The 27181-nt window shown below is 33.2% G+C and overlaps 1 protein-coding gene across 3 annotated transcripts in view; it reads right to left on the bottom strand.

Annotated features, from left to right (window-relative positions):
• The window catches only part of LOC126757356 (G-protein coupled receptor dmsr-1), a 255974-nt gene that overhangs the window by 100909 nt on the left and 127884 nt on the right, over window positions 1-27181 (bottom strand). For 2 of the 3 annotated variants that reach the window (XM_050471196.1, XM_050471195.1), the window contains one exon: window positions 15542-15632. Coding sequence is in view for 1 of the 3 variants with exons in the window: in XM_050471194.1 (XP_050327151.1) it covers window positions 456-566 (111 nt within the window). In the remaining 2 variants the exon portion in view is untranslated. Of the gene's footprint in view, window positions 1-455; window positions 1212-15541; window positions 15633-27181 lie in introns of those variants that run through there. The other variant, XM_050471194.1, reaches the window with a different exon arrangement.

The following is a 27181-nucleotide window of genomic DNA, read 5'->3' as shown; positions in this document are numbered from 1 at the left end:
CGCTGTATTCAATAAGTACTGTTTACTTTGGAACGCTCCTTGTACATTTTTATTCATATTAGGTGGATTCTCTTGCTCTTACAAAACCCTTGCACGGTGCACGTATTGCAGAATTCGCAATATTTCGCCGTTAAATTGTTGAGGAAGGTACGTTTTAAAAAGATTTTATAATTTCTACTTAAATTATGAAGATTTGTTAGAGTTTTTTGTTAAGAACGAATGCAGAAGGTGCGCTTATTCACAATAGTCATGCACAATAGTCATTAATCGAATCAGCCGTTTATACATACATATATCACTAGGATTCTGCGATGGGTGCTCTCTTGGCCTTGCATATTTCGGTATAGGATTTTTGCATTGCCTGTCACCGTGCAATCTTGCAAGAGCAAGAGAATCCCTCTATTTTTTCGTTTTATTTGTTAATATACTAAATAGAAATACTTTGCAACCTTTACCTCTTCCAAGTACTCGGCAACTCCTTCGTCCGTTTCGTTTGCACCGTTCGTTAACAACACCTCATCGCTGCCGGTATCAATAACACCACCTTCTTCAATCAGTTCACTCATTTTCACCACTTTCTTTTTATTCGTTCTTTGCTTTTAGCCAAACAATTTCACTATTTAAGCCACACTTCTTTATGAATGTTTTTCGTTGTTTGTTTTTATTAGATATTTCTAAATTGTGTTGTTGTATAAAGTGGTTGTTGCTTTAATGTCAAAATTTTGCCGCCACATGAATATTTATGTGCATTTTAGGTTGCCAGGCTTACGCTTGCATGCAATCAGTCAAGTTTAATTAACTATTCATGCAATTTGCCAATATAGTTTATGTATTAATGGTTTGCTTATAGTCACTATTCAGCTTTGATAGCACAGTTCACAAAAAAAACGAATAGATAAGATTTTTATCAAAAATTTTTTTTACAGTATTACTAATTTTTTCTACAGTGCGCTATTCTGCCGCCACTGCACCACTTAAACAACAACAACGCTGTAATAGTGAAAAAAATTCTATCCACCACAGCGTTCACAATAATGTGGAATTCTTAAAAAATTTAATTTATTTGTATACTTTCCCACTAGAACTTTACGCACAAAGTATTTTTATGTATTTCTGTGTTGAATAACAACCAAAAATATTGCAAAATATTTCCTGGACTTTCTCGTGTCTACACTGAATGCGATACGGCCATCTTGAAAAATGTACAAGCAATAATCGAAATAGATTTTTGCATTGCCCCCATTGTGAATGATCAATAATTGCTCGTAAGGCACGCATGTGAAGTGAGTGCGAGTGAACGCAAACATGTTGTCGGCGCGCAAATGTCAGTTCGCCAGCGCTTGTATATGTGCGAAAGAGATGACGGGAGTTGTTTGTTAATTTTACTTTAGCTGCTGCTTCGTAAAATGCATCGACAGGCAGGGTTGTCGGGTTTCAAGGAATATATAAATGTGAATATGCAAGTTTAGTTGCTAGTATTCATATAAATAGATTTTAAGTTATGTCAAATAATTAAAAAGAGAGATGGGATAGATAAATTATAAAATAAAAAAATATATACATATATGTTTAGTATTATGTATATACATATGTACGTACTTAGGTATTTATCTACATATATAATTTCTATATACATACATACATACATACATACATATGTATGTATTTTGTGCAAAATTTGAAAATTTTAATGCAAAGGAACATAAGTATATTTATATTATCTTATATAACAAATAAACTTAGCGATTTTTTTAGTTATAGTTATTGGGTGTCAATATCTGTATGTAGTCAATTACTATATACTCGAAAATCACCATTTAGAAAAAGGACAATGTTTGGGCTTAATTTTAAAATTGCTGAAGTATACTCAAGAACATATTTTCAAGTAACTTTATGAATAAACCATCACAATGTCTCACACATTAAACAATTTACTCGGCATAAGGTTTTTTCGAATAACGAAAATCTGTATAAGAAGTACATAGTATGTATGTACTTACATATATGGAAGTTTGGTTAATTCGTAGTTCAATAGCTCAATGTTACTTATGTATATATATCGAATATTATATGTATGTTCAGTTAATTTTGATACGATATTTTACAAATATTCTACGCACGAAAAAAGAGTCAGCGAACCAGAATAAGCTACAAGAGTTTCGTAAATCTCCCAGTTCATCCACGAGGAACTCCAACTGGTTGCTGGCAGGCTCGAAACTAACAAATCGTCCAGCCCGGACGGGATCACATCAGAAATACTCAAAACGCCTGCCTCGAAACTGGAATATTTCTTGAAATTTGGTAGAAATAACCACTTGTTCTAATAAGCAAGGGAAAAGGGGATCCCAGCTTGCCGTCAGCATACCGCCCAAACAGCGGGCAAGTTCTATGAAATACGTAAACCTAGACAGGAAACGGCTATCAATAAGCTGGCGGACTCTCCCCTAGACAGCACTGTTTTAGACCAGGAAAGTCAACTCCAGGCGCTATCCGAATCGTCATTGAAAGTGTAGAAGTCGCACAGCGTAGATGTCCCAAATACAAGCGAATAGTTCTGTTGGCGACTTTAGACTTTCAAAACGCCTTCAATAGCGCGAGACGGGCGAGATTCATGATTCGGACGCAAACATGGCTTTACTCACATAGCCTTCAGCTCGCTATCGAAAAAAAAACAGAGCTGCTATTGCAGACGAACAAGCAAGTTCATCTTGTAATAAGCATGCAAACGACTTGGGATATTCTAAGAACATAAAAAGCTGGCGTAAAACTGGACAGCGAAAATCACCTGCTATCTTAGTAAACTAATGGCCAACATAGCAGGGCCTACACAAGAAATGAGGAAACTCTTAAAGTCAACAACCACCAGAGTCTTATTATACGGAGCTGAGATCTGGGCAGTTGTGCTTAAAAAGGAAAACCGGCGTAAGGTAGTGGTCAGAGCCCTCAGAGTTGCAATAATAAGAGCACAATTTACAGAATAAAGAAAGACACCATACTCGCATGTTAACGAAGATGGGTGAATCAAAGTTGCGGAGGATGGACGGGCAGACTTATCTCTTCATAGAATGGCATAATATGACGACGTGACAGAAGACGACGAAAACACACAACGGCAATACACCACCGTAGGAGACCTGGTTGACCCAATAAAAGTGCACAATTTATTGTTATCATGCTGAAAAGCGAAAAATACCGAGCGATTGTCCAGAAATATGCTGCATTTTTGCTACGCCGAAAAAACCGGGCAATAAGATAAATGGAACGCCACTGTGAAGTAATGCAAACGTGGTTCCTGGATGAGCGATGGTTCTTTAGGGAGAAAACCGCCACTGACCAGCAAGTGGCACATACTTGCAGTGACGACAGCTCTGATGATTCGGAAGGCATTTTCCACCCTTCACCCGCAGAAATAAAAAAAAGGACCTGAAGGGTTGAGGTCACGATTGCCTCAATTTCGGTCTGGCTATGTGTGAAGTTGCTCCATCTTGATGGAACCAAATGCTATTGAAAGGTATATGTCTCGGCGTAGTGACTCGTTCTGGGTGAAGTTTCGTCTCGTGGATTATTTATGGATTTGATTCACACCATTTTGCTTGTTTACAAATCCGTTTAGATAAAAATAGGATCATCAGGTATAACAGGCAATTCATCAAGTTATTATTTTCTTGGCTCACTTCAGTTATTTCTTGGAAAAGTTCCAGGCGAATAGGCAAATTAATGAAGGTTTAACCGGCTTGTTTTTTGAACTTTGTACCGAAACAGGTTCAAATCATCATGAATTATCCGTTGTAAAGACCGTCTGCTGATTCCAAGTTGCGCCGATAAGTTGCGATTCGAAACTCTTGGATTTGCCTGAATTGACGATCGCGCCATGATAACCGATTATTTGTACCTGAAACTAAAGCTCGCGATCTCGGTTTCTTTTGGGCTGGGCCACATCCAACACATCGCATCAATCAGTGGGTTATTTGAGAGATCACTTCGGCGAGCAGATCATTTCACGTTTTGGGGCGGTCGATGGGCCACCAAGATAGTCTGATATGACACCGTTAAACTCGATTCAGGCATTGGAGCAAAACATAATGCATGTCATTCGCCAGTTACCAGTCGAAATGCTCTAAAGAGTCATTGAAAATTGGACTCAATGAATGGACCTTCCGAGATGTAGCCGCGCCAACATTTGAAAGATATATATATATATAATATGGTTCTTGATTTATATACTGGAAATTTTAAAGAATTAGATGGCATTTAAAATTTTGTTATAGGGGAAGTAGGCGTGTTTTTTTCTGTTTTTCAGCCATTTTCGAGTTGTAATGAAAATTAGTATAATATAATATTACCTACCAAATTTGAATCGGTAAAGTAGATCCGGAGGTCTATTATTTTCACTTAAATGTGGGTGGTGTTATGCCCATCGTCCAGATTTGACATCGCCTCCAACAAAACGCTATCGTACTATCTCCGGTGTAAAATTTAATGTCTCTGGAGCATTTGCTTATAGAATCGGCGGACTTCTAGTGGTTTTTAACAAAACTGTTATACGGAGGTGGGGATTGAAAGTAGGAAGAGACCCGGACCTCGTAGGCCCTATTAGATATGCATTTAATTGGTCAGCATGATGAGCTGAATCGATCTTGTCTTATCCGTCTGTCTGTATATACGTGAACTAATTCCTGAGTTTTCGAGATATCGATCAGGGATGTTCGCTTTTCTCCTTAAGAATATCCTTATTTGTCGGAACCCTCAATATCGATGCACTATAGCAGACAGCGCCATACAAACTGAACCATCGGAAGAAAGCGTTTATAAAGAAAGCTCTTTTTGTCTGGAAATGATGCAATCTCCGAAGAAATTGTTCAGTTAGCCGTAGAAACTTACCGATGAAAGTTCGTTTAAGGAATCTTTTATATTTGTGAAAGGTATTATAGCTTTGGTGCAACCGAAATTCACGTGTATTCTTGTTTTTATTTCACTTAGTTAGGAAGAATTATTTTAATGAAATTTGGAAAAACTCAACGGACTTTTTTCTTGCACGATTAATGACTCATTAAAGATTTTAGTAAAAATATCAACAAATATCAATTAAGCTATTTTATGCCAAACAGTGCCATTCTATTGATGAAAAAAATAACCCAAAATTTTGTAGCAATTTTTACAAACTACGAAAACGGTGCAGCGCAGTGGAGGATTTTTGGCCGTAGCGCATGGCGTATACGCAACATTTCGTGGGTAATAACATGCCGAAAGAGTTGGTGAGTTGGCTTATTCAACAGTATGGTAATTCCGAGCTGTGCAGCCAATCAGGCTAATGACAAGCCATAATAAGTAGCCACACATACATATATGTATATGTATGCATATATAGGCCAGTACTAATTAATTTAATTGCTTCAACAAAAATAATCCTTAATCTTTATTATGCTTATTTCGATGTGCGAAGCGTGGGTGGGGGTGATGAGTAAATTTAACGAAAAGCATTAACACACAGGCAGGTGCGCAACTGTCTTCACGTCTGCAAGCGCACAACCACTTACCAGGCATACATACATATGTATATACGCACATCTGGCATGAATGAAATATTTATCGCCTTTATGTATACTTGTGTGTGTGTGTTAGTGTAGCTTATTGTACTGTTATTAAGCCACAAATGCGCACCGCAGACATTTACACCGGCTATAAGAAGCATAAAAGCTGCCGTGTGTTTGCATAACGGGACTTATGAGTGAATGCTGGAGAATACACATGTGTATGTATATGAGTATGTAAGTATGTGATCTGCTTAAAGTCTACGGTTTAGCTGGTTGGCCTCATTCGGTTTGTTTATATGCGCTGCACTGAGCTTTCGCACAACAAAACAATTGTGTGAGTGCAAAAAATAATAAAAAAAAGAAAAATGGAAGCAATAATAACAAACAAGAATATATAAAGGACAACACAGGGTCAAAGTTTCGAAACAATTAGCCAGGGGGTGGTCGAAAAAAAATTTAAAAATATATATTTGGCACCTTTATATTCAAAACTGCTGCGCACATGTGTGTCAGAGATAAACGCTTTTGGATAGGCTTGTACATTAGGGTGGTATCATTATAAATTTTTTAGTATTTATTTAAACGACCAGTTTGTATGGTTCGATATAAAAATTTTTTAGAAGATTGCAGCGTTGCTATGGAAAATTATTTATAATAAATTTCATTCAGATATCTCTTCAAATAAAAAAGTCTTTCATACAAGAACTTGATTTTGATGGGTCAGTCTGTATGACAGCTATATGCTATAGTGAACCGATCTGAATAATTTGTTTGGAGATTGTAGCCTTAGCTTAGGCAAAAGTCTATACCAAAATTCATGAAGATATCTCTTCAAACAAAAAAGTTTTCCATACAAGAATTTGCTTTTGATTGTTCAGTTTGTATGACAGCTATATGCTATAGTGAACCGATCTGAATAATTTGTTTGGAGATTGTAGCCTTAGCTTAGGCAAAAGTCGATACCAAAATTCATGAAAATATCTCTTCAAATAAAAAAGTTTTCCATACAAGAATTTGCTTTTGATTGTTCAGTTTGTATGACAGCTATATGCTATAGTGAACCGATCTAAACAATTTTTTGAGAAATTGTAGCCTTAGCTTAGGCAAAAGTCGATACCAAATTGCAGGAAGATATCTCCTCAAATAAAAAGTTTTTCATACAAGAATTTGCTTTATATCGTTCAGTTTGTATGACAGCTATATGCTACAGTGAACCAATCTGAATAATTTTTTGGGAGATTGTAGCCTTGCCTTGAAAAATAATTTATACCAAATTTCATGAAGATATCTCTTCAAATAAAAAAGTTTTCCATACAAGAATTTGCTTTTGATCGTTCAGTTTGTATGACAGCTATATGCTATAGTGAACCGATCTGAATAATTTGTTTGGAGATTGTAGCCTTAGCTTAGGTAAAAGTCTATACCAAAATTCATGAAGATATCTCTTCAAATAAAAAAGTTTTCCATACAAGAATTTGCTTTTGATCGTTCAGTTTGTATGACAGCTATATGCTACAGTGAACCAATCTGAATAATTTTTTGGGAGATTGTAGCCTTGCCTTGAAAAATAATTTATACCACATTTCATGAAGATATCTCTTCAAATAAAAAAGTTTTCCATACAAGAATTTGCTTTTGATCGTTCAGTTTGTATGACAGCTATATGCTACAGTGAACCGATCTGAATAATTTTTTGGGAGATTGTAGCCTTGCCTTGAAAAATAATTTATACCAAATTTCATGAAGATATCTCCTCAAATAAAAAGTTTTTTGAGAATTGCTTTTGATTGTTCAGTTTGTATGCAGCTTTATTTGAAAAATAATTATCGCCTTGCCTTGAAAAATAATTTCATTTCATGAAGATATCTCTTCAAATAAAAAGTTTTTCATACGAAATTTCTGCGCAAAATATTTTTTTCTAACAGTAAACGAACCACCCTAATGACTAGCCTACCCACACGTGACTCTAAAATTCATACACGAGCTTGTGTAAGCGGATGAGTACCTCGTACGTTTTTTATTTTTGTTTTTAATTTTTTTTTTTTTTGAAAAGTAACTAAACGCTGTGAGCGCTAACCTTTAAATATCGCTGGCGTTCGTAACGCGTGTCGGCGCTAAGCGTGCAACAAGCGCTGCCACATTCAATTTATCTTTGTTGCTGGGGTTTTTACCTTTTACCTTGTGCACACACTTAGTTTTTGACATTTCCCTGTCAAGCCAGACAGGCAGCAAGGTCATTCTTCCACCTATGCGATATTTCGAAGAAAAGCTGTCTTAATTTCGCTTATTTTCCGCTAATGAAATGCGCCCGTTATCGTTTGCCGTCGCATTATTCTGCATATAAGATATTCTCTGTGTGGCGGCGCGTCTTTATGGCAGGTTGACTGACTGTTATGACGTATTTAATTTGCTGCTAAATGCGAGAATTAGAATGAATGCGAAATGGGTTTTGAATTTGAAGAAAATAATTGAAAATTAAAATGAAAAAAAAAATGTCTTAAGAGAAAATTAAAATACGAAAAAGAATTTTTAATTTGAAACTAAAAGACGGAATTTGCATATTGAATTTTGCAGCTTCATTTAAGAAGTAAATTTCATATAAGTAAATTTTAAAACCGAAAATTCATGAAACTTTTTTCGATTTCGAAATTATTTTATAAAAATTCAAAACTAAATTCAAAAACATTAAATAACATTCGGAAAAAAAACTATTTAAAAATTTTAAACTCAAAATCAAACTCTTAAAGCAATCTCATACAGCTCTTCCATACCATTTCGGGGTTGCAACATGTTGCGAGTGTAAAACAAATGCCATAAAAATAACATATAAAATTTGAAATACTAACTCTCACTTATCCAGTCCACATTCTTTAACGCATATTTAAATACTCTGTCAAAAGAAATAAAACTCAAATGTTCAAAATTATTTTCCGCTCAAATAAATTTCATGAAATCGGTAAGTGTCTAAATGGTTTCAAAATCGAACTGTGTTGTTATATGCCACATATTTATAGGCATGAATATGTAAATATATATGCCGACACGTACACATACCCGTAGGTGTCTTCGTGTCGTCGTCTCACTTGAAAAGATTGCGTATAGCTGCAGGGACGCAACATTCTCGAAGTGTTTGTAGGCAAACACAAAGTGGTAGTAAATGCCACTTGCAGCACAAAAGGTACATAAATCAATTTGCAAATGATGCTCGAGCAGCTTTTGTCGGCTCTAACGGTTCACACCATATGGATAACTCCGTCGTGTATCAACAAATGCTTATGCACATATCCACTTTTGTATATACATACATATAAATTTGTAAGCTGAAGAGCATGTGGCACATTTCCATGCTTGTGTGTTGGTAACAGATGTGCTCCGTGTTTTATTTTGAAAGAGCAGGTGTCTTGGTTAACACGTGTTAACCTTTTGGGAAAATTGAAATTTCTAAATTATGTGGAGCGCTTCTTGGTTGTAATTTAATATTTAATAAATTATTATGTAATTTAAAAGAGTTCCTTTTGAGAGCTCAGGAAAACTCAATTAATATTTTTAATTTATAATAATTTATAAAAATTAGTATAACTAATAATAATTAAGTAATAAATTTAAGTCAATATAAATTAACTTATTTAAAGTTAACAATTTTTTATCTTTACTTTGGTTTTCGTTTACTTGATTTAATTTTCATTAACTCAATTCGATTCTATTTTATTTGAATTTATTTAAACTAATTAAATTTCACTGAATTCAATTTAATTGATTTAGTCTAACTTTATTTTAATTAATTTACCTCATTTTAATCTAATTTAATTGATTTAGTCTAATTCTACTTTAATTAATTTACCTCATTTTAATTTAATTTAATTGATTTAGTCTAATTCTATTTTAATTAATTTAGTTAAATTGTATGTAATTTGATTTAATTCATATTCAAATTATATATTATTAAATTTACAAAAAGTTTGTATTTTTAATTAAATTAAGTAAAATTAAATTAGAGTGATATAGTTAACTTATTTTTAAATTATTTTGTTAAAATTCGCTTAATTAAATATTTAAATAACATTTAATTAATTTAATTTAATTTGAAGAAAATTAATTTAATCGCGTTTTTTTCTTAATTTAAAGTAATTCTAATTAAATAAATATCTAAAATAATTTCCATTTAATTTAATAAAATTTAATTGAATTTGATGACAATTAATCTGCTTAACAAAAATTTAATTCTGATCAATTTTGTTTATTTCATATTTAATTTAAAGTAATTCGAAATAAATAATTTAAATAATTTCCTTTTAATTTAATCTAATTATATTTTTATTAATTTACTTTAATTTAATTCATTATTTAATTTCATAATATTAAATTCAATTTAATAAAATTGTATACTTTAAGCTTAATTAAGCAACATTTAATTCAAAAATTGCAATTTAATTAGTTTAACTTAAATTTTATGAAGTTCATCTATGTAATTTAATAGCGTAATAACATTTAACTAACTTAATATAATTTGAAGAAAATTAATTTAATTAATTATAATTTAACTGTGTTTGTTTCACTTTTAATTATCTAACATAGCTTCTATTTAATTTAAAATAATTTTACTTTGAATAATTTACTTTTGGTTTAATTTAATTAATTCATTATTAAACTTCATTATATTTAACTCAATTTAGTAGAAAAAATTTCAAATTAAAAAAAATTGATTTAATTAATTACATTTTAATTTAAAAATAAAGTCTAATTTAGTTAAATTTAATTTTAATAAAATTCATCCAATTTAATACTTTAATGACCTTTAATTTAATTTGGTGAGCTTAATTTTGTTTCATTCACATTTAATGTAAAGTAATTCAAAATAGTAAAAATATTTTTAATAATTTCTTTTTAATGTATTACAATTATAATTTAATTAATTTGCTTAAATTTAATTTAATTTATTATTAAATTTCACCATATTAAATTCTATTTAATAAAAATTTATACTTTAAACTTAATTAAGCAAAATTTATTTAAAAAAATATAAATAATTTAGTTTAATTTAATTTTGATAAGATTAATTTAATTAATTTTAATAAAATTTAGTTCATAAAATGCCTTTTATTTTTTTTTAATTTTGGTAAAGTTTATATAACTTAATTTAAGTAAATTTTTTCTTAATTTAATTTAATGTAAATAAATCATAATTATGTTTAAATTACTTTTTCGAGTTATATCTTAAAAAATGTATTTAAAAATAATAAGTAATATTATTATATTAGTAAATAGTAATAATTTAATTTAATTTAACTTCGTTTTTAATTTTAATCTAAAGTATTAAAGTAATAATTAAGCAAATTTTAATTAGAAAATTAAAATTAATTAAGTTTAACATTATCTTGGTAGAGTTCATCTAATTTATTTGAATTAAATTTAATTAATTTAATTTAATTAAATGTAAAAAAATTTTGACTAATTATATATAAAAAAATACTGTGTCAAACTAAAAAGTATCTTAAATAATTTATTTAAAAATAACGTAATAAATTAATTTTATTTAATTTTAAATTTTAATTTAAATTTAAATTAATTCAAAATAAATAAATATCTGAAATAATTCTTATCTAATTTTATTAATTAATTTTTAATTTAAGTTCTTATGATCCATTTATTGTAATTTGTTAAATTCTTATTTAATTAAAAAATCGACACTTAATTTAATACAGTTTGCTGCATTAGTATAATTAATATTGTTATAATTATTATTTTTATTTTTACGTAATCTTATATTATAATCGTATTTTATATTATTTATTTATTTCTTAATTCTAATATATAATTAAAACTTTAATTTATGTAATATTAATTTGGTCACGTGACGAAAGGAAGAAAATTTTATAATTTTTTTTAAATTTCTTTCGTTTCAAAATTATGTAAGTATGACTTTATTAAGTGAAGTTAATTCTATAAAATAATTATATTGTACTTTTTGTTTAAAATTTAATTTAAAAATTATCAGATAATTATCAGAAGTAATTTTAATTAACAAAAATTAATAAAATAAAAAAAAATTAATTTAGTTAATATTAATTATTAGTATTTTAAATTTAATTTAGTTTTTAGAACTAAATAAAATTAAACTTAATTTAAATTTATTTAATTTAATTAAAAAATTTTTTTTTTTTAATTAAAATTAAATTAAATTTTTAAAAAATTTAAAAATAAAAACTTTGAAATGTAAGAACTAAATTAAATTTAATAAATTACTAGTTAGTCAAATTAAAAATTTTAATTTCCTTAATTTCATTTACATTAATTTGGCTAAGTTTTATTTATTTCCACAAAAATTATTTGCCTTCATTTTATTCTACTAGTAGCTCAGTTCACTGTTACTGAAATTATCAAAAAAGTACATAACACGGTAAATACATATATATGTACATAAGTACATACAAGGTGTGTTTGTGAACACTCTCGAAAGTGTCATGCGCTACACTTGAGGACGCCATATGGAGTCTTCCATCACTTAAAAGTGTTTACACGTCCGGAAAAGCGAATTCAAGTGACTCTTCCTTGAAATTCTGCTGACGAGTCAACTAAAGCTGTCTACACACATATACATACACATATGTACATTATATGTCTCTATATGGCGCGTTTAACTTTTACATATTCCAAAGTTGTTTTATAAGCTGCGAAAGTTTGTTACTCCGCTTATCCCCACATACACACACACACGCTCCTACCACACACATTTGTTTTACCGAGCGCTGCTCGCAGATTTGAAATACATAAATTATATAATTTGTTTGCCTTGGCTTTGTGTGTGCACACTTTTCGCTGCTGTAATAACGGGAAAACAGAGTCTTCTCTCACAGCGGCGAATTTGCCACGCTTTTCCAGCGCCACTTTTGCTACGAAATTGGAATTTATTACTAAAGATGAATTGCCGCAGAATGCGTTCCGTTCACCACAATGACAATTGAGTGACAGTAAAAAATGGCATTTAAATTTTTTACGAGTCCATAACCAAGAAGTGAATATTCGAATATTCTATGCGCATACATGCGAACATAAATTAGCATAGACATGTTTACACTTGAATATTAAATGTTGTGAGAGAATACAATAGAATTGAAATTGAGATGACTCCGAGTGAAGACCTTGTATATGCATATAAAGGGTGGTTCCATACCTTGTTGAAGAAAAAACACTGAAACTTCAAATTTAATAGGGCATGTTTATTCTTAGGCATTTATTTTTTAAGATTATCTCTTTCTAATGTTGGTCGCGTCGACGTCTCAGATAATCCATCCGTTGAGTCCCACGTTTGATGACTCATTCGAGCATTTCGACTGGTAACTGGCGAATGACACGAGTGATGTTTTGCTCCAAGGCCTGAATCGAAGCGGGATTGTCCGCATAGACTTTAGACTTTACATATCCCCACAGGAAAAAGTCTAACGGTGTGATATCACACGATCTTGGCGGCCAATCGACCGGCCCAAAACGTGAAATTATCTGCTCACCTAAGTGTTCTCTGAATAAATCCATAGATTGATGCGATGTGTTGGAAGTGGCGCAGTTTTGTTGAAACCCAATGTCGCCGCGATCACGAGCTTCAATTTCATGCACCAAATCGTCGGTTACCATGGCGCGATAATGGTCGTCATTGATGGTTACATTCTCACCAGCATCATTTTTGAAGAAATATGGACCGATGATTCCACCGGCTCACAACCAAACCAAACCGTCTTTTTCTTTGGATAAAATGGCAGCCCTTGAATCTCTGCAGGTTGCTCTTTGTCCCAAATGCGACAATTTTGTTTGTTTACATACCCATTGAGTAAGAATTAGGCCTCATTACTGAAGAAAATTTGGCCCAAAAACATCGAATCTTCTTGGAAAATTTCAAGAGCGCATAGAGCGAAGAGATGTTATTTGGGAAGGTCGAGAGGCTACAGTTTTTGCACAAGCCGTATTTTGCACGCTTTCAATTGAAGATCTCAACGTAAAATGCGCCAACTCGTTCCATACGTCAGTCCGAGTTGCTCTGAACAGCGCCGAATCGACTCTCCACGGTCACTCTCAGCTACGGCTACTATATTTTCTTCACTCCGTGCTGGACGTGGCCGATTATTATCCAATAATAAATGTTGGATCTCAAGATGGGTGATGGTGTTGCGAATAGTACGCTCAGTAGGCCAAGTACCTCTACTTGGATCACCCATTATATACTGAATATGTGTGTATATAGAAACATCGTATGCTAAGTTAAGTATAATGAAAATGATTCATTTGGATATCTCTGGTTCGGTTCAGTATTTGGTAATAATTCTTTTAAAATATAAATAACTAAAAAAGTTTTCATACATGAAAATGATTCTGTTCGGTCGGTTCGTATGGTAAATAGGATTCGGTCAAGTAGATTGTTCGCTGAGGGACTTTTTAAAGACCATTTTTTCACTTTATCTACTCGACGGATATTTTGACGAATTATTTGCGCAAAAAATAAATAATGAAACTTTTTTACAACCCTGAGTTATACATTTACATATATCGTTATCCATTATTGAGGCCATTGAGGTCTACAATAGATCGAGTTTGTATAAATTTAATAAAAAAAAATATATAGCGCCATCTAGTGTTTCACAAATATATCAAAGCATACTATCGCTAACCAATAATAGAATATTTATCGCAAATATGAGCCAAATTGTATCATTTTCCGGGTATTAACTTGACACTGCCGTCACCTGTTGCACTGTTACTTTGGCAGTCTTCTGTAATGCAATCAATTACTGAAATTGAAACGAAATCATACGTGCGTTGTGAGAGCTCAAACGGAACGCACCAATAAACATCAATATCAATATATTCAATTTCGAATAATTTATATGTTTTTTCGTTGTTTTTTTTGTAATTTCTTCATAAACAGAAAGCCTTTGTGCGCAGTGGCACTGATGCCTGAAGCAAAATGTGGCATACGCACATACATACATATATACATACATACAGGCAGCATTTAACGCTCAAAAGTCATAGGCTCGAATTCATTGAACGTCCTTGCTACCTATTATCTGCGCCACCCCCCTTTCATTGCTATCTGTGTCAATGGGAAGACATTTTTGCTGCTGTTTTTTATTGCTTCTTCAGTACATTTTTTATGCCAACTTCACATATGGTTATTACCGTATTTTTTATACTTCCTTATTTATGCGCGCAATTATTTTGTTTTATATTCTTTTTACACATGCCTCAGACACATACATATGTACATACATATAGACATATGTGGCAGTAAATTTGCCACTCTGCGCAACCTAATACCACACACACACTTGCGGACACTTGTCGACTTTTGTTCGTGGGTCTGTAGGAAATGTGCCATTTAATGATTTCTTTATGGCTCCTTACATTGTTTACAACGTTTTCTATGGTTTTTTAATTAAACATTAATATATGGTATATTGTTGATGGGCCATTACTGCTTTTAGTAGCAATCGTGGAGTGTTCTCTCACTGCAGGCCACTTATGTGGTAAGGGTGTGTAAAAAATATACTAAATAAGATATAGAATATTAAGGTTCAGTACTAAAACTAGTCTTAGTTTAAGAACTCATTTAGACAGGTGCGGAATTACAAGGTTTACACATTGAAAGTAAAGTGTGTGAGCATAAATGTGCTGTGACGTCATACTAGCTATACGCTGTCAGTGGTGACAACCCTGCGACTTTTTTTTAAATTTTTTTTCAGAGCTGGTTAAAATAGTATAATTTGTCACAGAAACTTAACAGCCGGGGATAAAAAGTGAACCTATCAAGACTACAATACAGAACTTTTATGTTTCTAACTTAGAAATTTTCTCAATGTTTGGTTGGCAGCCATCTGTCAGTTAAGTTCTGATTAAGAAAAAAGTTCTTTACCTAAAGATGGCGTCTTGCTTAAGTTAACCAACACATAGCTGACAATTGGCTGTTAACATGACATTTATGAAATAGCTCTAAAACTATAATTAACCAACGGACTTACCTTAAATTTAGACAAAGTTACTCATATTAGTTATTCGCTTGCCTCCTTTCTGGAACTGTTTTCGTCTAGTTTATTATTCGAAGAAAAAATACTGAAACGAGAAGAATATAATTATTGTACACAATACTCAAGTGAAGAAACCTAATATTATGAAAGGAAATTTAGCCTTGTGCTTTTGCTTCCAGTTGGAAAATAATCAAAAAACTATTGAAAATAGAGAAATCCGGTTATTAAGTCCAAATTTTTGCCAATAAACTTTTATTACTAATAAACTGGCCTTTGATTGAATTTAACCTGAATAATCAAAGAATAATGACTGCAAGCTATGCATATAGATTTGAGGTTTTTGTTACAACATCACAAGGACATAAAAAGCGATATTAAACAACAAAACACCATGTGATCAAATTTGACCCGGACAAAAAAAATTGTTATAAAAAAGTACCCAGGAATTGTAAATAAATGCAATGTTTTAACTATTCATCAATATTTATTTTGTCACCTTCAAAATTATCCACACCAGATAAATTCAAATTTATGCAAACGATTTTTCCAATCCATGAAACACTTTTTGGGATGGCCTTCAGCTCATTCAGCGAATTTTGTTTTATCTCTTCGATCGACTGAAAACATGGAATCCTGCCGATGACTATTGACTTGTTTGCATATTAAACTCATAAATCCATGTCTCATCGGTAGTAATAATGTTCTCCATGAATGTGCAATCGGAATTCGCACATCATTCGACATTAGATGTTGTCCATGCCTCCGCAACATATAGCACGGGAATGATGAGTGACTTGTAGTATTTGGTCTTTGTTCATCGAGAGGCAAAGCTCACGTCGCATTACCAGTAATGATGCGTTTGATGACTTTCGGATCCTCAGCTACGTTGTCGAGTATTTCTTTTGCGACTTTTATTCGACGTCGTGTTTGCAAAGGTTTCAGGTTTTTTCGTATGAATCTAGCCTTGACGCTCTTCATACACCATACATTAACCAAACTGTGTTGAGTCGATCCTTGAGAGATTTTGTGATCCCTTGTTATATCTCTGTTGCCAAAACAACAATTTACATGCATTGTTTCTTTAACGTTTTCTATGTTGTCGTCATTAACAGAGGTACTTGGACGACTCCCATTAGGCAAGTTTCGGATGACTTCAAGATCTTCACTGAATGCTTTGTGTTACTCAAATAATTGTATTTGTCAAAACAGACTCCCCAAGGCCCTCTGTGACAATTTTATACCCTGATCAGCATTTTTATTCAAACATTCGTCTTAAAAAAACAGCTATTGATATATGGAGATCAAACTTTACAATAAAATAAAAAATTGCATTAATGTAGCGGCCAAGGCTGGGATATAGTTGATCAGATGCTATTGAAAAATAGCTGATTCACTGTGTCTTCAGCATTATTTTCCTTACAGCTAAGTTGTGAATAAAGAGACTGGTAAAAGATTTTTTACCATAGAGGAATCGCAGGAAAACGATGAAGCAAAGTGCCGTCCCAATATCATCAGACTTTGTAGAGATGGGTCGGAGCTCTATTGTTATCTTAATGTCCAATACTAAATGTCTTTGCTTTGCCTGAACCAGATATGAGCTGACCAATAAGAAGCTGCAACTAAAAGATCCGTAAGAGGTCCACAGAACTAATTGCTATCGGTAAGTTGGCCGTAGTTGTCGAAGTTTTTAACCGTACATCCCTAATCGACATACAGCGGCCAATTACCAGAATTGTCTAGCAGAGAGCGAGGTAGAAAAACTTGACACTTATTTCAAGACTGTCCAGCTTTTACCAGAATAAAGTTGAAACATCTGATCATCGAATAGAAATTAACTTCTTCAATAGATTCGTGAAAAACTGAAATCGCTTAGTTTACGGGTGTACAAGAGGGTTTTTTGACCGCTATCTTGGAGTCCGCTATTTTGGTTTCACAAAGGGTCGGGTTTTCAATTCCTCTAGTGTGATATCCTGAATCTCCGTCCAAATATATTCGAATATTTTGTAAATGTGATTTTATAGCTTTTTATATTCCAGGCTCTTATGTCGAATATATTTATGGTTCGACCACACCTAACACTTAAATATGCACTGTTCAGGCTTAGTTCGTCTTCAATACATCCCAACATATACTTATTTCAGTTACGAATAGTTTATTACTTCAATATATACATTACTAATTAGGTGGTAGAAAAGTTGTTGACAGGTGTTTTGAAATATATTTATTTCGCGTACTTTCTGTATTCTTCTTCTGTATTCTCTCCTTTGATTCATTTTGTTTATACAGTTAAAAGTGTATTTTCATAATGCGTGACGCGGAAACCCCGACTAAAGTGGAAATAAATGAATTTTAGTTTACATGAGTATTATTCGTATAAAATACCGGCACAGAGCAACGTAATTGAAGTGCCAAATTGCCTCACAGAGACGAAAATGCTTGTGATTATGTTGCTAATTAGTTGTCAACGGTTTAACTAGTTATTACGGGCTCACAAACTACTACAATACAATATGCAGTGTGCGCAAACTGTTTTTAAATTTCCGGTTATTTGCTAGGTGAAGTTTGTGCTTCACGGCAGTTATACCCTGAACAACGTATGTATATTAAGTTTACCAGTAAAGTTTGTAACATCTGAACAATGTTTACAAATCGTTCAACTTTATTACGAAAATTTACGCTCTGTAAAGAATGTGATTCGCAAGTTTTGCTCAACTCATGGTGAACATAATCGCCCTACTGAGCATACTATTCGCAACACCATCAACCATCTTGAGACCCAGCGTTCATTGGTTGGATAATAATCGACCGAATAGACCACGTGCAGCACGCAGTGAAGAAAACAAAGCCACCGTAGCTGAGAGTGTACACGAAGACCGTGGAAAGTCGATTCGGCGCCGTTCGCAGTAACTCGGACTGTCGTATGGAAGGAGTTGGTGCATTTTACGTCGAGATCTTATATTGAAAGGGTACAAAATACAGCTTGTGCAAGAACTGGAGCAGCTAGACCTGGGTTCTTGAAAAGCTCCAAGAAGATCCGACGTTTTCGAGCGAAATTTTGTTCAGCGATGAGGCCCATTTCTGACTCAATGGGTATGTAAACAAGCAAAATTGCCGCATTTGGGACAAAGAAACAACCTGAAGAGATTCAAGAGCTGCCATTTCATCCAGAAACAAGAAAAAACGTAAACTTCGGCTGCACCAAAGCTAATATACCATTCACAGGTGCATTTCTTTTAGTAACTATGTGTTCAGTTTGTAAGGAAGCTATATGCTATAGTAATCCGTTCTGAAGAATTTTTTTGGAGATTATGTTTTCACCTTAAGCAGTAATCCATGTGAAATGTCGTGAAGATACCACGTCAAATGCGAAAGTTTTCCATACAAGCCCGTGATTTCGATCATTCAGTTTGTATGGCAGCTATATGCTATAGTTGACCGATCTGAACAATTTCTTCGGCGATTACATTGTTGCCTTAGAAAATAACCTGCGCCAACTTTTGTGAAGATACATTATCAGATGTGAAAGTTTTCCATACAAGAATTTGACTCCGATCGTTCGGTTTGTATGGCAGCTATATGCTATATGTGTGATATCGGCAGTTCCGACAAATGAGCAGCTTCTTGAGGAGAATATGGAGTTTGCAAAATTTCAAAACGATATCTTATAAACTGAGGGACGTTCGTAGACATACAGACAGACGGACGGACAAACAGACAGACGGACATGGCTAAATCGACTCAGCTCAACATACTGATCATTTATGTATATATTTTATAAGGTCTCCGACGCTTCCTTCTGGGTGTTAAAAACTTCGTGACAAACTTAATTTACCCTGTTCAGGGTATAAAAACAACGGTTTGGTGTGGTTTCAGGCCGGTGAAATCATCGGTCCGAAAATGGTGCTGGTAAAAATATAATATTCAACAAAATGGCGCCACTTCCCACACATCTCATCAATCAATGGATTTCTTGAGAGTACACTTCGGTGAGCAGATAATTTCACTTTTTGGGCCGGTCGATTGGCCACCACGATCGTGTGATATCACATCGTTCGACTTTTTTCTGTGGTGAAGTAAAGTCTAAAGTTCATATATGCGAATAATTCCGCTTCGATTCAGGAGCAAAAGATCACGCGTGACATTCACCAGTTACCAGCCGAAATGCTCGGACGAGTCTTCGAAAGTTGGACTCAACGAATGGATCATTTGAGACGTAGCCGCGGCCAATATTTGAAAAACATAATCTTCAAAAAATAAATATCAAAGAATGTTCTTTTGAAAATTGGTTTTTGAAATAAAAGCTTTGTAATAAATATTGTTCTAACGACATGAAGAGAGTAAATGGGAGAATTAATTATTCTTTTAGAAAACGAGCATTTTGAAGTTGTAAGCTTCTGTCATCTAAATATTAGTAACCATTTATCAGCAGAAATTTGCATGTCACAAAAACCACGAGTTAAAAACTATTAACCAACTACGCAGTAAGCTTTTTTGGATCACTCTTTGATGCGTTACCAAATCGGCTGTCAGAAACCGCTGTTCGCATTCAAAGCAGCAAAAAAGTCATAATACGTATGTTCAACTACTTACTATTCGTAGAAAAATTTATGCCAACCTAGCATTTTATGAAAAGGAAAAAATGTCATGACTCATAACATCACCATTGCCACTTCATCAATTCATCGCAAAATCTTTCGCGCCGGCAAGCGTTCGGTTTATGTCTGGTGGCAAATTGGATTTACTAAAACAATATGTAAATCAACATTTTATTATTCTACTTTATTAAATGAATACGTGTGTGTGTGTATACATGTGTCATGCTTCTGCTGACAGGTGACCCTGGGGGGTGGGAGACGACTCTATTGCCATAGCAATTGTCTTACTTTGTACGGATTTACGCGGCAATGATTTGTATGCGCTCCCTGCTTGTTTGCTGATGACGCTTATATAAGCTTTTATTTTTCATTATTTATACTTACTATACTATCCTTTAGCCTGAAGTGCTGAAGAGTATTATGTGCTTTTGCTTGACATTAACAATGATGGCGGAAATGCCTGCGTACGGAGGTTAAAAATGGAGAGTGTGACGTAAATTGTGTGTTGGCGGGAGTTTAGAATGGAAAATCATATCTGATATATTGCGTATTAAAGCAAGGTATTACTTCCAGATTTATTTACATTTTAGATGTTACTTGGACAAAAATAATGATAACGACCTCACAGCTATACACTATAGGGACCCGATCTAAATTTCGTAACGAAATCTTTCCTTAAAGAAATTTGATTTTAATCTGTCAGCTTGCTTGACAGCTATAAGCTATAGTTGTTCGATCTGAACAACATGTTTGGAGATTGTAGCATTGACTTAGAGAAAAATCTATGCCGAAATTCGTGAAGATATCTTGTCATATAAAAAAGTTTCCCATATAAGGATTTAATTTGTTGTTTACCATTTTGTTCGACAGCTATATGCTATAGTAGTCCGATCTGAATAATATACTTGAAGATTATAGCATTGCCTTGGGTAATGATTCATGCCAAATTTGGTGAAGATATCTTGCCATTTACAAAAGTTTTCCATACAAGGACTTCACTTTTTCGGTCAGTTTGTTTGACAGCTATATGCTATAGTAGTCCGATCTGAATAATATATTTGCAGATTATAGCATTGCCTTGGGTTATGATTCATGCCAAATTTGGTGAAGATATCTTGTCATTTACAAAAGTACAGTTTGTTTGACAGCTATATGCTATTTCCGATATGAATAATATACAAGGAGATTAATTTTTGTTTTGATTCATGCCAAATTTTGATATCTTGCACAAAAGTTTCCCATATTAATTTTTTTGCTATCAGTTTGTTTGACAGCTATATGCTATAGTGGTCCGATCTGAATAATATACCTGGAGATTATAGCATTGCCTTGGGAAATAATTTATGCTAAATTTGGTGAAGATATCTTGTCATTTACAAAAGTTTCCCATACAAGGAATTAATTTTTGTTTTGGTCAGTTTGTTTGACAGCTATATGCTATAGTGGTCCGATCTGAATAATATACCTGGAGATTATAGCATTGCCTTGGGTAATGATTCATGCCAAATTTGGTGAAGATATCTTGTCATTTACAAAAGTTTCCCATACAAGGAATTAATTTTTGTTTTGGTCAGTTTGTTTGACAGCTATTTGATATAGTAACTGGATATGAAAAATATGTTCGCATATGGTACTATTGCCATGGAAAATAACAAATACTAAATTTCGTAAAGATATCTTGTCAAATAAAAAAGTTTTTCGTACTAAGACTTAATTTTGATGGAACAGCTATATCTCACAGTAGTTCGAGAAAGCCATCGATAAATGAACAGTTTCTTGGAGAGAGGAGAGCCTGTGTAAAACTTCAAATCAATATCTCAAAAACTGAAGCTCGCCACTCTACTCATTTATATATTGCATGTATATACTTTATTGAGTCTCCGACTTCTATCTTTATTCAAGACTAAATATTTATCTGAGTTCAAATTTGGATCACATATTTGACACATGGAAACATTTTTTCGGATCATAAGTATTTCCATTAGTTTTAAATATAAAATAGGCATATTAATATATAAAGATAAACTTATTAAATTCGGATGATGGACTTACTGACAAATGTATGGTTTTCATTATGTCAAATTTACTGACGGTAAATTGACAGCAACAAAAGATAGATAACGTATATTTCAAAGCAAATATTAGATCTTTTTCAGCTAAATTGTCATTTTATATTGAGAACTGTTGTCAAAAATTTAAAAAAAAAGTTGAATCACAACGATTTCCGTTTGTCTGATTACAACTGTAATTGAATTTGACATACCAAAAACCTTTTATAGTAAAAACTGCAGTATTGGGTACAAAATGGTTGGTGAATAAACGTACTTAAGAGGTTATCCCATAACATACCAAGTTTAATATGACAGTTTTAACAGTTATGACAGTAATAATAACAAAAGTTTGACACGACTATGACAAAGTGCCAATATTTTTCGGTTTTTATAAAATTTAAGTAAATTTTTTTAGTAGTTATATATTACTTGGTTGTTATTTAGATTTGGTGCTTGGTGGGTTTAATGAATCATAATACGAAGACATCATAGAAAATAGGCATATTTAATTTTTTTTCTAAAAGTACCGCTTTTTTGAGAGCAAAGAAAAACTGTCGTAAATAGTTCTCTGCAATGTACTACTTGACTTTAATTCACTTGGAATCACCAACGTCATTAATTTTAGTGCTTGTCAAGAAGTTGACTGCTTTAATTTATACTGTCCACAATTTAATACAATGGACAACAGTCTGACAGTCAACCAGTGTCATTCACTACATATTAGACCAAAGCTACCTTAATGAAATTGTTAATGCAATCACACAAGACACCATTGACAAAAGGTGAACAACAGGAAGTGCTAGGTTAGCCAAATTGCAGTTCACTCTATTATTAGTTCAATCTCGATGGCTGCTTTACTTAACAACCACATGCAACTGTAACAGTTAGGTGTATATGTCAACTTTACAATACAGTTGAAAGAGCAAGTCAACCCTACATTTAGCTTCATTGTTGCAATTATAGATTACTGGCGTAAACCCGGAGTCGTGTTCCAATCGCACACCACACTTAAACACATTTGCCGTTATGCCCGAGCACACAATCAACGCCAAATTATTATGACATAATCAACGAACAACTCGCAGCACTGAGGCTGTCGTTGACAACCTACCGACACCAAATCATTTGTTGAAAGGCGCACGACAGCTTGATTATACTTAGTGTTTGGCGTGTGGGAAAGAGTTAACAGCATATACTATAGGATTGTGTATAGGCGTTTGTGTTGAGGACATTTTGTGTTTGCAAATGAGTTTGTGGCTGTAAATATAATAGAGTTTAATTATTAAAGGTTCCATCGCCTTAATTTTGCTGAAATTAATGAGCATTTAATGACTGAGTAATATTGTTGGGCGATGTGACCACTAAATGTGCCTAAATATGTAGTCGGCTTTATGTTATGGTATATAAGTAGTGAATGACTTTGAAATTTATTAATCGATTGGCTTCATTAGACATCTTGCAAAATTGCTTTATTCGGAGAAATCCATTCGAGCGCCGTGAAATACAACATTAAGTTATAAAGAGCTCATATTTGGAGAGCCTTTTTTGGAGGTGTCTATTAACCAATATATCAAAATATCAAAGGAAAAAACATTATCTTGCTTTAACCCACCCTAATATGCATATATAGTTCTCTATCTAACTCGATTAGTTTCAGGTATTAAAAACAATCGTTAGATGCACAAAATAATTATACTATACAAATTGGAAAATTGATTTCAATGACAATTACTGTAATTGTCATTACAAACTGTCATTATGCAAAGCATTCACATACAAATCGTATAGCCATTGACAGAAACGAATTGTTTGTTTAAATTTTCTTTGAGTTTATCGATTGCGGCACTTAAACTTAAACTTAAAGTTTTCATTGCTTGCGAAAAAAAATGTATAGCTCAGTCTCTGATTAAATAGGGAAGTGGTGGGCATAGACGCGGGAGACGTGCGAAGGTCGGTTATCACTTCTGTAAGGGTTAAGTGCCTTGTTGAAAACTTCTAGGAAACTTTTGTGGAATAAATGAAATTACTGACATACACACCTTTTAATTATAAGCGCTTTTGTTGCAAATAAAGGGCGAAAAAAGAAATTCTCTTCACTTGTAGATTTTTCATTTCTTTTTTTCATTTTCATTTTCTTGTAGATTTTTTCTCTTGAATTGTTGCAAATGAAAACAAAAATTTCTCGCTCACTATATTTTAACATTTTCTATGAATAAAGCGTAATTTTGATCCGCTTCCTTTCCTCCTTGAACTTCTACTTATTTCTTGTATGGATGTTTGTATGTATGTATGTATGTATGTGCGTGTGTATGTATGTATGTTTGTACATCATTGACAGTCAATTGCTTTGACCCTGAAAAGCGTCGTTTGTTGTCATATGTTAGCAGCAAAAAAGAGAAGAAGGCTTGGTGACATTGTGGGTGCCCGGAACGGCAATGTTGGAGGCGAAGGAGCCAACAAAGTTTCCTTGTACTTTATTCTATACTTTTTCGAACATTTTTTATGCTGCATGTATTGCTTTCTATAATAGCTTTACGCTTTTTGGTAGTTTTTCAGCTTAGACATTTTCATTGGAAAAAGTTTTTCGAGAATAGAATTTTTAAAATTTTGTTCTGACAATTGCCACTTTTTGCTCCATTAGTGCTGCAAGTTTCGTAACAATTCTGTCAATTTTCTCAAATGTAAATGCAACGTGCTGTCAGATATACTTTTCTTATGCAACAATGATGTATGACTGTATGCATATGGAGCTTTGAAACACAAAAAAAAACGTGTTCAATTGCTTGTCTTTGAATACAATGATGCTACAATAAGCATATGTAGTCATGTCATTAAGTATTCTAAGTTGATAGACGTTTTATTTCCCAATAAACAATTCTCTTTTCCAAACATTTGTTTACTTTTCTGAAGCAAAAACAAGAAAAAACGTTAACTTCGGCTGCACCGAAGCTAATATACCCTTCACAGATGCATTTCTTTTAGTAAATATGTGTTCAGTTTGTATGGAAGCTATATGCTATAATAATTCGCTTTGAACAATTTTGGAGATTATATTGTTACCTTAAGCAGTAATCCATGCCAAATTTCATGAAGATACCACGTCAAATGTTAAAGTTTTCCATACAAGCATTTGATTCCGATCATTCAGTTTGTATGGCAGCTATATGTTATAGTGGTCCGATATCGGCAGTTCCGACAAATGAACAGCTTCTTGAAGAGAAAATGACGTTTGCAAAATTTCAAAACGATACCTTATAAACTGAAGGACTATGTAGTTCGTATATATACAGATAGACAGACGGACAGACAGACGGACATGGCTAAATCGAGTCAGCTCGACATACTGATCATTTATATATATACTTTATAGGGTCTCCGATTCTTCTTTCTGGGTGTTACAAACTTCGTGACAAACTTAATATACCCTCTTCAGGGTATAAATAGTTGGCAAAAACGTTTTTGAGTCCAATTTCATCATTCTCCACGTATCAAACACATTAACGACCAGAAATACAATACGAGGTAGGAGTTTTGTGTATCGATACACTTTCTGCAGCAAACAAAACCGTTGCTGATACCGAAAAATGAAACGATGAGTGGTAAGGTTACTAAATTCCCTAGAGTCTATAAAGGCATTGTAGAAGCTGAACCTAATGGATACCCAAAAGCGATAGTTAGTAAGGGAAACATCAAAAACGCCACAATAAGATTTAAGTGACCGCAAAGTTAAGTTGAACGAAGGCTAAAAATTATTTTTATCAATCTTTTTTTTTTTGAAAGATTTTAACAAAAATGTGTAGAACCAATGATTTGAGTGCGACAGATAATTAGAAATGACAATATTTTATAAGCAAAAATTACTGCTATTAAAAACATTGCTTAGTTTCAGTTAGTATTTTGTTGCTTAAACTTTTTACTTTAATACTGCTTCACATCCACTGCGAATTGACGTTATAAGACTCTGTTGACAGCGCATCACTAGTGTTGTTTGCCATGCCGTCCTAATTTCATCAAAAAGGATATCCATATTGGCGATATTTTTGGTACCTACAGCTCTTTTGACATCAACCCAGATGTGTTCTCTACAGGCCACTCCAAAACATTCATGGAATTTTCAAGAAAAAACTTTTGTGTCAACTTTTCCGTATGTTTTTGAATGTTATTTTGTTGGAATTTTCATATAACAGGCAAATTTCTCCTTAGTCCATGGCAGAATGACATTTTTTAGAACGTCGACGTATTTCTTCTTTTCTAAAATTACATCAATCGTATGGAGCGGATCTACACCATTCCAGGAAAAAAATTCACACACCATGATTGATCCAGCACCATGCTTCACTACGCGTGAAACATAGCAAGGATCAAATTCTTGATAGATTGGTCGACGAACATTCGACCATCAGGATTTATGCGTTTAACTTTGGTTACATCGCTCCAAACAACATACTACCATTGATTTGTTGCCCAAAATCAATAAGAGTTGGAAAAGCCTACGCGTTGTTTACTTTGAATTTTAGTCCGAAGTGGTTTCCTGCGTGCTGCCCTGGCGTGAAGTCCAGATTCGACCAAACGCCGTGAAATTATTCTCTTGGATATTTCTCAGATTGTAAGACTTTCTAGCTCGAAACAGATTTAAAAACATAGAAGAGACTAAAACAGGTGTCTGTTGTGAGTAAATGACAAGCCCTATGTAACTGGAAGAAACACTGATTTAAGAGGTTATATCCATTTGGGAATATGAAAACATCGACTTTTTTTACTTGGATATCGAATGTATAGATTGGGTAGTCGAAAAAGTCTTTTCGTGTTTTGCCAATAGATGTCGTTGTAGTCGTATGCTACCAATCACATTGTGTCCGTCCGGCAGAAAAGTTTTACACTGATGGAATAATGTCTCTAGCGGAAAAATAGCAAAAAGTGGTCGCCCAAAATGGTACATATTTGGTTCATTAAAGTTCGACTACACAGTATATTGTAAAGTATTTTCC

This window comes from Bactrocera neohumeralis, chromosome 4 (genome assembly GCF_024586455.1).
Source record: "Bactrocera neohumeralis isolate Rockhampton chromosome 4, APGP_CSIRO_Bneo_wtdbg2-racon-allhic-juicebox.fasta_v2, whole genome shotgun sequence".
Lineage (NCBI taxonomy): Eukaryota > Metazoa > Arthropoda > Insecta > Diptera > Tephritidae > Bactrocera > Bactrocera neohumeralis.
This window is presented reverse-complemented; position numbering and strand designations above follow the sequence as displayed.